General features: G+C 39.5%; 1 protein-coding gene across 1 annotated transcript in view; it reads right to left on the minus strand.

The window, feature by feature from the left end:
* The window catches only part of LOC139735469 (GPI ethanolamine phosphate transferase 1-like), a 52,570-nt gene extending 41,209 nt beyond the window's left edge, over positions 1–11,361 (minus strand). Inside the window, 11 exon segments of the mRNA XM_071646228.1 lie at positions 332–583; positions 1,120–1,199; positions 3,406–3,540; positions 4,663–4,755; positions 4,757–4,857; positions 5,747–5,863; positions 6,769–7,024; positions 7,923–8,029; positions 8,949–9,047; positions 9,898–10,019; positions 11,132–11,361. Of these exon segments, the coding sequence (XP_071502329.1) occupies positions 332–583; positions 1,120–1,199; positions 3,406–3,540; positions 4,663–4,755; positions 4,757–4,857; positions 5,747–5,863; positions 6,769–7,024; positions 7,923–8,029; positions 8,949–9,047; positions 9,898–10,019; positions 11,132–11,355 (1,586 nt within the window). The 5' untranslated portion in view covers positions 11,356–11,361.
* Between the last annotated feature and the right edge of the window lie 3,977 nt (positions 11,362–15,338).

The raw sequence follows: 15,338 nt of genomic DNA on the forward strand, positions 1-15,338 counted from the left end.
CTTCTTCTTTCGGCAGCCAACAGTCCTTTCAAGGACTACATAAACATGATGTTACCCAAAAACCTCTCTTCCATACAAAAGTCATTAGCATTGAAGTGATATGATAAATGGCTGATGCATGAAATTAAAAAAATAGCTGAATTAAACATGAGGTATCTCTCACAAATGAAATAGGTTTACAAGATTGGATGAATGCGACCAATATCAGCAAAATGAAAAAAAAAAAAAGAAAATCCTCTTGACACTGCCATTTTAACTCTAATACAAAAAGACTTCATATCTCAGCAACGTCTGAGGAGTTAATATTTCGGATGTCTCTCAGATAAGTTACCTCCTAGCCACGGCATACCACAGTGGAATCGGGAGGACAGTGTAGATGTAGTGCTTCACAGGAGAAGACTGAACTGCCAGGAGAATGCTGATCAGACCGGCCAGGGCAGAGAACCCCGGTAGCAGCCAACGCGGTTCTCTGTCGCCCCTGGCAACGGATGCGGTGGGTGGTATGGCCAGGTCGGTGTGGTGCTTCAGGAGAAGGTGAAGTATGTAGCCCATCCAACCAAGGTAGCTCATTGTGACGCTGGAGCTGTATGCCACAACAAAAAGCACATCCGCTACATCACTGATATCACTTTCCACCATGCAGGTCAAAATTTTGCAGCACAAGGTAGTGCAGCCCTACTGGAGAGTGACTGATTTTTTAAAGCAAGCATGTGGAAGAACACTCCAGGTATCAACACACTCACAGGGGCAAACATATAAAATATTGGCATGAAGTTTCGAGGAAGAAATCACATTAAAAACAGTCAGATGCACATTAATTTGATACAGTCTTTATCTATTAACATGTCATACGTACTAATGGGGATTGTTGGAAAAAGTACTCCTTGAGCTGATGTTTCAGGTGCTCTTGTGGAGTGTGCAAAAATCTAAAATTTCTAATTTTCTGTCAATTCACATGCTGTTCTTCTGGCGCTCTCAGCTGATGAATAAATTTGCATAAAAATTGTGACATAATAACTTCTTGCCCTAAAGTTCATGTGATACCAATCTATGCCTCAATTACTCGAGGCTTCATACTCAATGAAACAACAAGCAAAGCTCCATCTGTCTTGTACTTACCCAAGAAAAAAGCGGTCATAAGTCTGATAATAATTTAGCCCATCCAAGGCCACATCTATTAGCTTCTTTGTTTCAATGATCTGTTGAAAAGATATTAGACATGGTAGTACACTGTGAACAAATGCTGCTTGTGTTAGCATTTAACACACATACTGAAAGGGCCAAGAGAGTGTTTACAGTACCTTAAAAATGTGGCAATAGATGAAACTAAAACTCTAAAACCCTCATAGTTCCCAAACTGCTCCACAGCACTAAACTGCCCCATATTACTAAACTGCCAATTTTTTTTTTTTTTTTTTTTTTTTGTACATATGTAGTATGTATGTACATTTACTATAAACACTAGGCCTCCATTGCATATAAGGTTACCCTTGTCCGATTTGATCACAAAGTGAACATATGATGGCAGCACTTAATGTGTGAACTAGCTAGCGCAATCAGCCAAGTATAGCATGACATCAACAGATCACTTGGTGCAATGATATCAACAATACCCTGAAAAGCAGTCCATATCTGTATAACATGACACCCCTTGAATTATGCCGTAGGTTTAAGTCCCGTGTTACGGCATAGGTTGATGATAGGAAAGGATACATACAGAAAAGTTTTATGATTATGATAACAATGAAATCTATGAATGCCTTATGACTATATCTAATACTGAAATCTTTGAAAGCTTCCGCGGCGGTAGAACGTTGGGTGGTAGAAGGCTTAACCGTGCACCACGTATTCTTTCTAGGGTATGTGTTTGGCCCTGAAAAGGGCCTACCTAGTCCAATGTTTCGGCAAGCATGTTCTGCCGTTCAAGCATGTTCTCGCCGAGAATGGCGAGAACATGCTTGCCAAAACATCGGGACTGGGTAGGCCCTTTTCAGGGCCAAACACATACCCTAGAAAGAACATGTGGTGCACCGTTAAGCCTTCTACCATCTATATCTAAAACTATTCAACATATCAATTCAAATCATATGTTTCAATGAAAGCAGTCATTGACTTTCTTTGCAAAACACAAACTTTACAGTTATCGATTCTGTCAAAGCTCCAGTGCAATAATTGGTCTGGGAATGAGGACTACAAAACAAAAAGTGTAGTGTAGATGTCACACATGCGCTTGAAATCAAAATCCAGGTGCTCTCATTAACTTTGTTCTCACTTATCTAATCCTTTCCGAATTCTTTCACGTATTTCTTCATTAAGTCATCCACACATTCTTCAAGATATTCATTCATTGAGTAACTTATTCTATTTTTCCGTTGGTTATTTTTTTTTTCTAAATAGATTCACAAAGACACGCATATGTCCCTGGGATGACAAGACATATTATTTCAAATTAACATGTATTAAAAAAAGCAAAACAATGTTCCTACATTATTGGCATCAACATTGATGTCTTTTTTTTTCATGTTGTGAATATAAAAATCCTTCTTTAGCTCTCATGAAAATTCACTGTTTTGAGATGCACGGTCTTGTTACCCCAGGGACAATATGGAGTTCAAACTTCTGAAACATTCTATCTTGAACTTTCAGCTGGATTGAGACTTGTAATCAAGAGAAAGATTAGTGGCTAACAACAATGAAATACAAAGATGAGAATGATGAAAAAAATGAGAAGTGACTGCTATCACAATCCAAGAATCAAGGGGGTTTCACCTCACTTATATTTCTTACATCAAACACTACTTAGCTATTTGTTCCTGCACTATTCTGGAAACCATTTAAAACAAAAATGATCATGGCATATTTTGGAGTGAAACATTTTTCCTTCTTGTTTTCTGTGGGATTTTTTTGTCTTCCGCATTTGTCATCTTGGCACATTCTCTACTGTATAATATTGTTAATACAGGAAACTGCTCCAATGAGTGAAAGATTCCAATGATTTTCAGAATGTCCTTTCAAACCAATCTCATTATGCAAATGCTTTTGAAAGCGTGGTTTAAACAAACTGGATAAAATGTGAGAGAGTGTGCACAGAATTTGTGGCTCTCATAGGACGCTGGGACAAAACTGGAGGTCACGATAATTTCCCGGTATGAAAGTTATAGCTTCATTCCAAGCACTGCAAGCAAATCATATACTGAAAAACCAGAAACCATCATGTGCATAAAAATTTAAACGAATTTCTTGAAGAGCAAAGATTCACATTTTCTATAAGTAAAATGCATGCGAAAGTTTTGTCTTCAATGCATTGAATGCCAGTGGCATTTTGTGAAAGTTTCATGGCACAAAAAAGGCAATCGGCTCCAATTTGCAAAAGTTTCTGTATTTAAAGTAATTTCCTGCACTCACTGCGTCAGCAAAGACTCGGTTCATCATGTGGGTGTTGATTCGCTTGAGAAGCGCCTCCTTCTCACCTCCACTCAGTCTCCTGAAGGGAACGAAGAGCGCCCTCAGTGTTGTGGCTTCCTTCTGCGTCTCTTTCACCTATGGCCATGAATTTACACAGAGCAAAATTGTGAGCTAGATACCTCTCATCATGAGTGTCTCGGAGCATGAAATGTTCCTCCCACTTCTCCTCTCTCCTTATTCCTTCTCCTTTTCCTTTTCCATTTCATTTTCTCTTTTTTCTTTGTCTGAACTAATCAATATCATTGAAAAAAAAAAATGATTCTTAGTTCAGCAGACAAAATGTGTCTTTGTGTCTTGCTTGAAGGTTGCTTGAATGTGTCTTTAGATTACATCGAAAGAAATCACAAATATTGAAACAACAATTGAACTCACATGAAACTACGGCCGTGGGATGGCAAAACAATGCATCTACATCCAACATCATTGCCAGGAAATCGAGTTTGAAGTTTCGCAAACCTACAGCCCTTTTTTCTGTTTTTGTGAAACACTTCATATCTTACCCTAGAAGGACCAACAGTATCAGTAATACAGTGAATGCAAATTGATTTCACTAGACCCTTTATTTTTAGAATAATTTGAATTCAATCAAAACATACGTTGTTTTGCCGTCTCAACATAACCATTCTATTGCCATTGCTACGGCAAAACAATGTAAGTCTCCATCCCTGGCGCGCCTATAATGTCCAACAACGTCAATATGCACGCGCTTCTGCAGCCGCACGCAGCCTACTCCTGCGTAAACATGTAGATGGCAAAACAACATATTGCATGCAGATACGTTGTTTTTCCAAGTCCATGCCCGACGTGTGTTGAGCAGGAGCAAGCGTATCATCGCTTACATTGTTTTGCCAACAAAATTTGAACAATTCATACTGGGAGGGGTCGTCATATCTCAGTAACGGAATGGGTTCTGATTTCAAGATTAGGTCAAGAGTTAGATTATACTAAAATAAGTTGAGATATGTGACTAAGTCAATTTTCATGAATTTTAGACATATATGTTGTTTTGCCATTTCATGTCCAACTAGGCAAAACTCTGCCTGGCATTTCTTTTCATCTCTTTCTGAATGAACCGACCCCACTGGAGAGATGATGAGAGGTACAACAGCAAGAGTTGGTGCAAGTTCGACAACAAAAATGTACATACTGATGACTCTGAGGAACACCAAATATTGAGAACAGACACATTGGACTCACATCGAACTGGGCCAAAATCTGCTTGGCATTGGTCAGCAAGCAGCGTGCCTTGTATTCCTCACCGCCGTCCAGGTATTCGACGGGGAGGACGCCCCACCGAGTTGAGGGGGTAAGGCACGCCTATCAGAGAGGCCATCAGTGGGGCGATGTCCGCCTGGTTCACGTCGATGCGCTCCACGTGGTCCAGATGCCACTCTGTTCAAGAGTGAACGAGAGAAAGAACGTTCAGTTCAGAATTTGAACCATCTACCCATCTGGATCTGGTGATAAATCCCTCCCCCCCCCCCCCCCAATCAAACATCCCTCTCCCCATCCCCCCCCCCCCCCCAAAAAAAAAGGGCAGTGTGTGTTTTCAACACAATGTCAGTTGAGCTTTCAAAAAATTCTCAATAAAGGGACTTTAGAGGGGAATGATATCCGAATATATATGCGGATTGAGTAAGTGCAGCAATATTAGTAGAACGCATCAGTGACACTTGAGGAAAATCAGACAATCTGTTTCACAAGTTATAAAGTATTCAAGTTTTGGTAAACTCATCGCTGGACAAGAAGACTACGACTGATTGTGAGGTCAGCGCAGGACAATGAAAATACAAAGAGAATTTTACAAAATGTTATTTTCTGCAAAAAAAGTACACATTCCCTCAGTTTGTTACTGATATACATCTATGATATGGGTAATATTATTCCCACGGCTTTCTGAAAAGAGGTAAGTCAAGTGCTCTTTCACTATGCAACTGGGCTTTGGGGGCATGGTGTCTATTTGAATAAATTGAGATCCTACCACCCTAGGGATGCTACATGGCAGATTTGGTGAAAATAGTCAAGGGGTTTTCAAGAAGCTTAAAATGTAGAAAGTTTATGCATGACTTGTGACACAGATGTTGAATGATCACAATGGCTATTCTGAGCTTTTGGTTCAGGTGAGCTGAAAAAAACAAAAAAAACAAAACAAAACAAAACAGATTATCAAATTTTCCTTAAATTACACTGATGTTGTCTACTAATATTGCAGCATTCACTCAATCCCCATATCAGATATATAGATTTGGGTATCATTCCCCTTTAATAATAGAGGTCTTACCTTTCAAGAAGTTGTCACTGAACCTCTGATCCCCTCCTGCCCTGGCTGCTCTGATGCCAGCCCCCCAGGCTACCAGGGGGGTCAGAGTCTCTGAGGGATGGCTAGCCCCATGGGATCCTGCAGGCAGAGACACAGGGGGGATGGAAAATATCACAAAATTTGATTCATAGGCACAAATGAATACTTACACAATTGTCATATTACTATATACTTTTATTTCATCACACCATTCAGATACTGGTATATGATCAAATCGTTTGTTTCCAAAAAAAAATGGTGAACACATCATGATAAGTTTTTAAACTCATTGCCTTTGTGCTGCAACCCAACCTCCTGAACACTTTTGTGAGCACCATTAATGCGCAGCAGGCAGAAACAAGGAAAATTTGAAATAATTCCTTCTCTTTCTTTACTCCATCATTGTTTACAGGAATATTTCAGTGTATATCCTCAGCTTTTTATCTGTACTGCTAGTTCAACATGTGCAGTGTCAATCAGTCAATTGAGCAAAAGACAAAAATATCATAGACTCCTTGAATAGACTACGAGCGTGAGTGTGGCAGAAGAGACATTGCAACTGATTGACAAATTGCCCTACATCGACAAAAATAAGCATTGAATTGATCAGTGTTTTTAGTAGTAGTCATAATAAAAGAAATCATGGGCATATGTACTCAAGCAGGATTTCGAAACTTACGACCTCCTGTTCTCTGGGACAGGCGTCACCTCCACTAGACCACCGAGCTTTCACCTGACAGCAAGTGGTGGTTCTCATCGGGCGGAAGCTCGGGGGTCTAGTGGAGATGACGCCTGTCTGGAGATCAGGAGGTCATAGGTTCGAATCCTGCTTGAGTACAAATGTACATACGCCCATAATTTCTTTTATCATGGCCACTACTAAAAACACTGATCAATTCAGTGCTTATTTACGTCGATGTAGGGCAATTTGTCAGTAAGTTGCAATGAAAACATCTCGACAGAAGAATTTCATGAATTTGAAGAAGAGACATTGTTTGTTTCACCCCAATCTGTCATGCCGTGGTCAGCGGTCAGCACATAGGCAGTCTTCCCGTCGTGCCCGAAGGTGTCCTCCAGGGTCTTCACCACGTCCTGTACCCCTCTGTCCACCAGGCGGATGTTGTCCAGATACTCCCGAGAGTATGGCTTGTGCGAGTGACCGTTGGTGTCCAGACCAAGGAGGTGCAGGAAGAGGACGATGCGATCTCTCCGAAGTTTGGCGTTCAGCGTCGCATCATCTCTGGCTCTGTCTAGGAACTCCTGTCATTTAAAATTTTTGCACATTGAAAACGTTGGAGGAGCTCCAGTTGCTCTATATGCGGTAAACGTGGTATATTTCAAGGTGTTTTTATTTTCACAGATTTCTTGAATAAACCAACATTCATGACATTTTGTGAATTTGGTTAATATGTATCCTAATCAAATGATTGGCTGAGAGCAATCACATGACCAGTTTTTTATTTTGCCCAACATGCCCAGCAGGCATAAGTTTTTACCACTGACCGTGTACTAATGACCAGTACTAATTACTGCTCAGAGATAAGCACATGACTGCGACTTGCTGTAATCACGCTCAATGATATCATAATTGCATACTTTAGCAATGCGCACTTAATTAGTTACCAGCGCGCACTCAATCACCTATTTACCGTCAACAAGTTTGCATTCAGTACCGGTATGTTTTGGGCATTTCTTCGGACATCTTGGCTTTTTCAAATTTAAAGCAAGTTCTACATGTAGCTGACTGGTATTCATCTGCGAAGGTAAATGAAAAAATAGTTCATACTACCATTCCTAAGGCAAATAATGCACATTTTTAAGTTTGGGTCGTTAGTGGAGATGCAGTCTCGGTGATTCACAATGTTGTGCAGCATGCACTTATTTGTATATTGCAACATGTTGCATAAATGTTGTATGTATCGATTCCAAGGTGGGAAATTGCAATTTTTTTCTCTCGAGAAGTGACAATATTTCATTCTCATGAATCACAAATTAATCAAAAATTCAACCACTTACAAACTTGCCTCACAAGTCCCAATTGCTTATACAGAATTTGCTCATGCTTTCATCAAAGCAGTGTGATGGGAAAGCAATTTATTTCTCTGTCTGAATGACACAGAGACAACTAAATCAGTGGAATTTCAAACATCTTGTATACCTTGACCCTGTCAAAGACCCAAGTGTCCAGCGCAGATGAATCGGCGCCTGCAAAGTCCTCACTCTCCGCCGGATACATATGAATGAAGACGTGATCCCCAGATGCACCTGGAATGCACATTACATAACATCCCAATGACATAGACGCAGGTAACGCAATTTTCTGTAAATTTTTGTCATAGTTTCCAGACTTATTTCCCATTCCGTGTGAAAGAGGCTCATGGTATTATCTAAGCCCTATCACTTCTGGTTCTAGAGAAGATTGTTCAAGATTCCTTAATTTTAGGGGGTTTGGGCCCCCTGGGGGCCCCCCAGGTGGGCCATGGTGCCCATGTAAACAAATTGAGATCCTATTCCCCTAGGGATGCTACCTACCAAGTTTGGTGAAAATCAGACATGGCGATCTCAAAGTAAAGATGAAAATGTACAATTTAGGCCCCATTAGGACCTCTCCCCACCCCCTCCCCTGGGTCCCAAGGGGGGCACCCTGATTCTGCCATGAACAAACTTGAAACTACAGTCATCAATGTACTAGCTCATAGTATTAACTTAGCTCTATCACTTCTGGTTCTAGAGAAGAAGATTTTAAAGATTCCTTCATTTTGGGGGGTTGGGCCCCCCCTGGGGGCCCCCTGGGTGGGGCATGATGCCCATTTTAACAAACTGAGTTCCTAACCCCCTAGGGATGCTACCTGCCAAGTTTGGTGAAAATTGGTTTAGCGGTTTTTGAGAAGAAGATGAAAATGTAAAAAGTTTACGCACGACGGACGAAGGGCGATCGCAATAGCTCACTTGAGCTTTCGGCTCAGGTGAGCTGAAAAGGGAGCTCCGATTATTCATCCAAACACCATTTATGAATCTAGCTGGTAGAACTTCGAGATTAGCCTGTCATGAAGAAAATTGGTCAAGTACTTTATCACAGCACTTCCTATACAGAAGTGAAAATACACCAGATGGTGGACTACACTTACTCGAAAGAAGAGAAGAGGAGAGATTACTTACTATTTACCACAATATGAAAACGTACCCTTTGCAAACATGGGAAGGATGTCGGGGCTTCCCCACGACCATGTGTACCTGCTTTCGTTGAAAACAGAGTCAAATTCCACTGGGTTCTCCTTCCAACCTGCAGAAAGATGATTTGCATATGGTCAGAATGTCAGTTTCACAGGGAGTAAAACCTTTAGAATGTAGCCTTTAGAATCAATTTTTTTTTTTTTTTGCTCTGTGCTCAGGTCTGATAGTAAACACCTTGTGTCTGGATGTATGACAGCAGAAGAAACAATTCTGCAGCAACTTACTTTACAGGAATCAAATTGACAAATGAAATGCTAACTTATTTTGAAGATGGTCCACACAAATTTATTGAAAGCTGTCAAATTGGCAACACCAAAATGTTGCCATGACTACACGCATTTACACTGTATTTGTCAAACAGTAAGACGTGCATCATTGCAAATAGACAAACGTCCTCTCATAAAGCCAAGGAGAAAGTGTTAATTTAGAAATCTCAGAAGGGAAACGTACAATGTACATTTGAGAATTTTCTCTTCTCTTGTCCAATGTGTAGAGCTGTATTCTACAAAGACTTTCAGACAAAGTCATGCGATGATGCCACACACAATCAAAAGTTCAGTTTAATAGGGCATTTCAAAATATTCATTTTTGCTGTCAAATGAAAAAAACAAACAAACATGCAGAGTTCAGTCCAAAAGCAACCGTGGTCACTTCACTTGACCAAGGTGCTGAGTGAATTCTGATTCAGATATCAACTTTCCGTTAAGAAGTCATATTTGGCTGTATATCACATACAAGAGAAGTAAGTTTGATGAATATCTATCTCATGTGTTCCATTTCAATGTCTTCTGGGTTTTTTTTTTCAGCTATCTGCAGCTTTTGTATTAAAGCAGAAATTTGCAAAACACACTTGAAAGCAAATCTCCCTTTTGGAAGTACATATGCTCCTCCTGGCTTACCTTTGGCTACAGCACTGACATCTTCATAGAATCCTGCGATAACAGCAACATGGCCAGGCCTGGATTCGGTCGGGACCCTTGTGTGGGAAACGCCCCAAGATCCCTGTTTCTCCATGATGTTCCTAAAGAGAATACCCAGCAAAGAGAATGCAAATAATTCTAGAGGTAGTTGAGGTGTTGATGAAGTATTTCATCGCATCCTCTGATTTTGATTTGTCAAGAAATGGATTTTAAGAGGCTTAAAGTGGCTTTAAGATGATGTATGATATGGCCCAGTGTCGGATATTAAAAACAGCTTTAAAAAAATGAGAAAAACTGTCTCAATGTTCATGCGCCCTGTTCAAGATCCTAACCTGTTTTTATCTTAGACAACTGTCTCATAATGATTGTGATCATGCAGGATGGCCACTGTAAACATGCCATCATGTACTTGAGCAAGAGTTTGCACACTTAGCAAGAGATAGCTTCTGTATAAGCTGTTATTTTCACGAGGGTTTAATTTTTGCAAATTTCGTGAATCACACATGGGCCGCAAATTTAACAACACGCAAAAATGTCACTGTGTGCTAAGGTAATAGTGCACTTATGAAGATCTCTGCATCACTTCGCGAAAACAACATCTCGCGGAAATGTCTGTGATCCCCTCATTCGTGAAAATATCTGTACGCGAAAATAACAGCGTATACAGTGATTATGCATGTTATGTGGCAAAAATTTGTTCGCTATTCTATAAAACGGATGATGCTTTCCTTGCATCATTACGAATAGTGTGTATGCAGGAACTATAGAATCTAGTCTAACCCTCAAGGCTGCACCTCGCAGGTTATCAATTCTATAGTTATCACAGGGGTACAATTCCTTCTGACACACTCAGACCTGTGCATCATTCATATAATGACACATACAGACCTGTGTACACCCTAGCAATGGGGGCAGAATCTCAAGCTGGTCAAAACAATATGTGACTCTGCATCACAAAATCATCATAAAGTTGCCAGACATGGATTTTTAGTTGAAAGGCCATTCCCAAATGAAGTGACATTTTTGCGCATTTTGTGTGACCAGAAGCTAACGTAAAAATAAAAGCATGCATGTACTTTTGCTTGTTATACGTAACACTATTTAATGTCTCTATTCTGCTGAATCATGAATCGCATCTTTTACCCAGCTAAACACAAAAATTACTCACACAAACATTTCCACTTTTACAGTGTACAAATAAGTCGTACCATACCTCAAATAGGGAGCCCTTGTCCTCCCCTCTTCATTGAGTTCAAACAGCTTATCGGCTCGAAGGCCATCAGCCACGAACAGGACGAGTCTCTTGGCTGGCGGCTCGTGGGGCGTGGCATACGGGGTCATGCCGTGGACCAGAGGGGACGTGAAGTAGATGTCGAAGATGGAGGCGAACAGGATGAGATGGACAATGAAACCGACAACCACGAGCACCAGATTCATGATGGTACATTCTGCCAGAAACATATGAAGAGTATGACCGCAAAATGGGTAGCATTTTTAAATATTTTAAGTTAATTCCACCATGAGGTAGAGCAAAATAGAACCTTTCCAATGATATTTCACTCATTGCATAACAAGGAATATTCTGAAAGTGATGATTAAAAATATGCCATATTTTCTTAGTGTTTTTCTCTTTTTTTTTTGCAGGTTTAATTGCAAATATCTCAAATTGACAAGAAAGGATTTAACTTGTTTTGAGATGAAACTCTTGATTTGCAGAAGGCACTATACTGTACTAGGATATAGCTCTTTGCTAGAGGCATACTTTGTAGCCCAACAAGAAAACAGATATTCATATGACACACATACAAAAAGAGTGGCATATAACACTAAATCAACACTGTTAATATTTGACCAAAAATATTCGAACTGAAGCAGTTTACAGAAAGAGAAAAAGTTTCATGATCTATTCAACCATACGAACCACCCGCCCCCTTCCTGTTCTTCTTGAATATCTAAAATTCAGGTGAATGTTGATATACATACCTAAACTTTCATATACCATGTTTAGAAACATTAATCTTCAGATTGCTAGTTGGGTCATCCACAATTGTCAGTCTATCACAGGGTAGAACACTATCTAACTTTTCATACAATGTATGTTTATTCTGTGGCATTTTCAGCTGCACACAAAGTTCGAAATGTGGAACCTTGCAGTTGTCCAAACAGAAAATCATCAGAATCAGATAGGGTTTGCTGTCTTAATACCTTTATTTGGCTTTGTGAACTGTCATTACTAAGATCATAGTATATTCCCAATTTTTGCCAGTCAATGGTCATACGATACCCTTAACCAACAGGTTACATGATCCACAATTGCTGGACTCATCACTACTAAATGCAGTATGTTCCTGTGTTGCACAGCAAAAATTTTACTGGATTAAGAGACATGTGCCAACTTATTTCTGTACTCATACAGTATACATTTGTGATTCTTTGTTGTTTATATATTTCATACATAAAAATGAGCTAAAGAAGTTCTGAAGCTTATAATTTATATGAATATTTGTTCAGGGGTTGGCAAGCCAGGTTAAAAAATTCCACAAGGAAGAGCATCTACGTCAGTACTCAGCAAAGTGCAATTCTTGATACAGTGAAACCCCGTTATAACGAGTTCGGTTATAACGAGGAACCGCTTATAACGAGGTGATCGCGTCGGTCCCGTTTTCCTTTGCATGCAAACCTATGGCAGAACGAATCGGTTATAACGAGTTCAGTTATAACGAGATTCCGGTTATAACGAGGACAATTTCGGTGCATCATTATAAAGAAAAACATAAGCAATTTGATCGGATATAACGAGGTTCCATTTCTGGACCAAATTGTCACTTTCAAACACGCGACAAACGAAACATTGAAAACTGAAATGACGCTATCCACGTCTTTTTCCCGTTTTGCAGAGAGCCGTTCCTTCCATTTTTTGTTCTAAACCACGCAATAAGACACAGGAATGCCTTCCGATGTTCCTACTGAATTATTAAACATAATCATTCAATTTTCTTTTTCGCGAGATACGCGTGCGTGATAGGTCAGACCACAGCGCAACGAGGAAAAAAAAAGGATAACGCATTCAAAAACTTTCATGTAGCGACATTTGTGGCCAAAAATGGACAATTGGAATGCGTGTCAATTATCATTTAATATCCTTTCCATTTTTAGTTCCGAATTCCAGTTCTTTTGCTGGTTAGCAAATATGAGTGTGGATGATTAAATCATCGCGCTCCCGCCGAGTGACAGTAGCGTAAAAGTTGTTGAATAACGCATGTTAACCTATTTAATCGCTGTTCAGAAAAAGAAACAAACGCATTTATTTAGTTTGAATAGATATGGATTTGTTCATTATCATTTAACAAATGATAATTTGAATATGAGTGAATATGATTAAAGCCGAAATAATTAATGAAATCATTGCGATCCCGCCAGGTGACGGTAGCGTAAAAATAGTTGAATAACGCATGTTAACCTTCGAATCGGTGTTTAGAAAAAGAAACAAACGCATTTATTAGTTTGAATAGATCTGGATTTGTTCATTATCATTTAACAAATGATAATTTAAATATGAGTGTGTATGATTGAAGCCGAAATGATTAATGAAATCATCGCGATCTCGCAGGGTAACCGTAGCATAAAAGATAGTTGAATAATGCATGTTAACCTACTTAATCAGTGTTCGGAAATACAAACAAATGCATTTAACAGTTCAAGACGGAATCGATGTACAAAACGCGAAGAGATTTTCGGAAGAAAATAAAGAACGCATTTTTAATCCCTTCGGGCGCAACGATCATGCATTGTATAAGATTACAGCCGAAATGATTCATGAAATTATCGTATTCCCGCTGGGCACTAACAGCGCAAAATACCTCGCAAGTTAACGGTAAACAACGCATGTATGTTACCCTGAAATCATCGCGATCTCGCCAGGTGACAGTAGCGTAAAAAAGTTGAATGACGCATGTTAACCTAAATCAGAAAAAGAAACCAACACATATATTAGTTTGAATAGATCTGGGTTTGTTCATTATTACAATTTAGCACTGCATTTCACAATGAAGATTTTTCTTTCTTTCAGAATGGTCAACCAGGTACAGATTTGCGTACAAAGGATCACAACCTTCCACATTCAATCCTGTTGCATATTTTTCAAGAACGGATGTACAAAACGCGAAGAGATTTTTGGGAAGAAAATAAAGAACGCATTTTTAATCCCTTCGGGCGCAATGATCATACATTGTACAAGATTACAGCCAAAATGATTCATTAAATCGTCGCATTCCCGCTGGGCACAAACAGCGTAAAAATACCTTGCAAGTTACGGTAAACAAGGCCTGTAAGTTACTCTATTTGTGCTGGTGTTTAGAAAAACTTCACAAACAAGAATTATTACAATAAAGATTTAACTCATTTCAGCCCCTACTTTTTCATCTAATTCACAAATAATTTCCCTTTATTCTCTCAATAATAATGATCCATAATTGTTTAATAACAACGCAAAGGATGTCCTTAAGTTTCATTTATGGGTATATGATGTCGTGCTTATGTTTTTCTTTGTTTTTGAGGCGTACGGTTATAACGAGGTAATATCGCCGGTCCCACAGACCTCGTTATAACGGGGTTTCACTGTATGATGACAAGGATCAAGGGTGAAACTTGCATAGGGGTCTATGTGAAGCTGGTGGATGGCTCACAGCTATGCAAATATTCACATGGTGCAAGTCAAAACTACCTCCAGTGTACAGTTTGGAGCTAGCATGCATGCAGAAATGCGAGTTCTGAAGCGGAATTAGGCCATTGTGGGCAATACCATTATTAGACAGAAAGATCTTCTGTCTGGAGGAGTCTTTTATTTCTTTGATGTTATCGCTCTCCTCTGTAGGCAGACAAAAGGTTGTCCTGTACCTCGCTGTAGGGAAGCTCTTAACCACGCACTGTCTCAATGGAGAATTGGGTGAGGTACAACGTACCTCACCCTTCTCGATTGCTTCTAATTCACAGACCTAGATCAGCAAATTTAAACTCATATAGCAATATCAACATTTCAAGAATGCATTGCACTCACCAGATTAATGAATTATCCAACATTTTGGTAGAATTTTCATGAAAAAAGATGCAACTACCAGCCCATTGGTACGGCCGAAACAGCTCTTCAACATATGAATCCGTTAGCCAATCACATGCAAGGTAGATTTCTATGTGTTTTATTAAAACACGTTCCTCGCATGTGATTGGCTAACGGATTCAAAATGGCGACTTACAGCTAGCGAACGGCAATGTTGTGATATGGATACAAATTTCTGCGATGTAACCTAGTTATTGTGGGTATTTCGATTGCACAATGTGAGAAAGTTACCCCAAATATTGATGCATAATGTGTCATGTCATATCAAACTTGTTTGAATGTAAAAAAGCTGTATTAAATTGGG

The sequence above is a fragment of the Diadema antillarum genome, unplaced genomic scaffold (assembly GCF_040938485.1).
Source record: "Diadema antillarum isolate AM-2024a unplaced genomic scaffold, OU_Dant_1.0 scf00000028, whole genome shotgun sequence".
Classification (NCBI taxonomy): Eukaryota; Metazoa; Echinodermata; class Echinoidea; order Diadematoida; family Diadematidae; genus Diadema; species Diadema antillarum.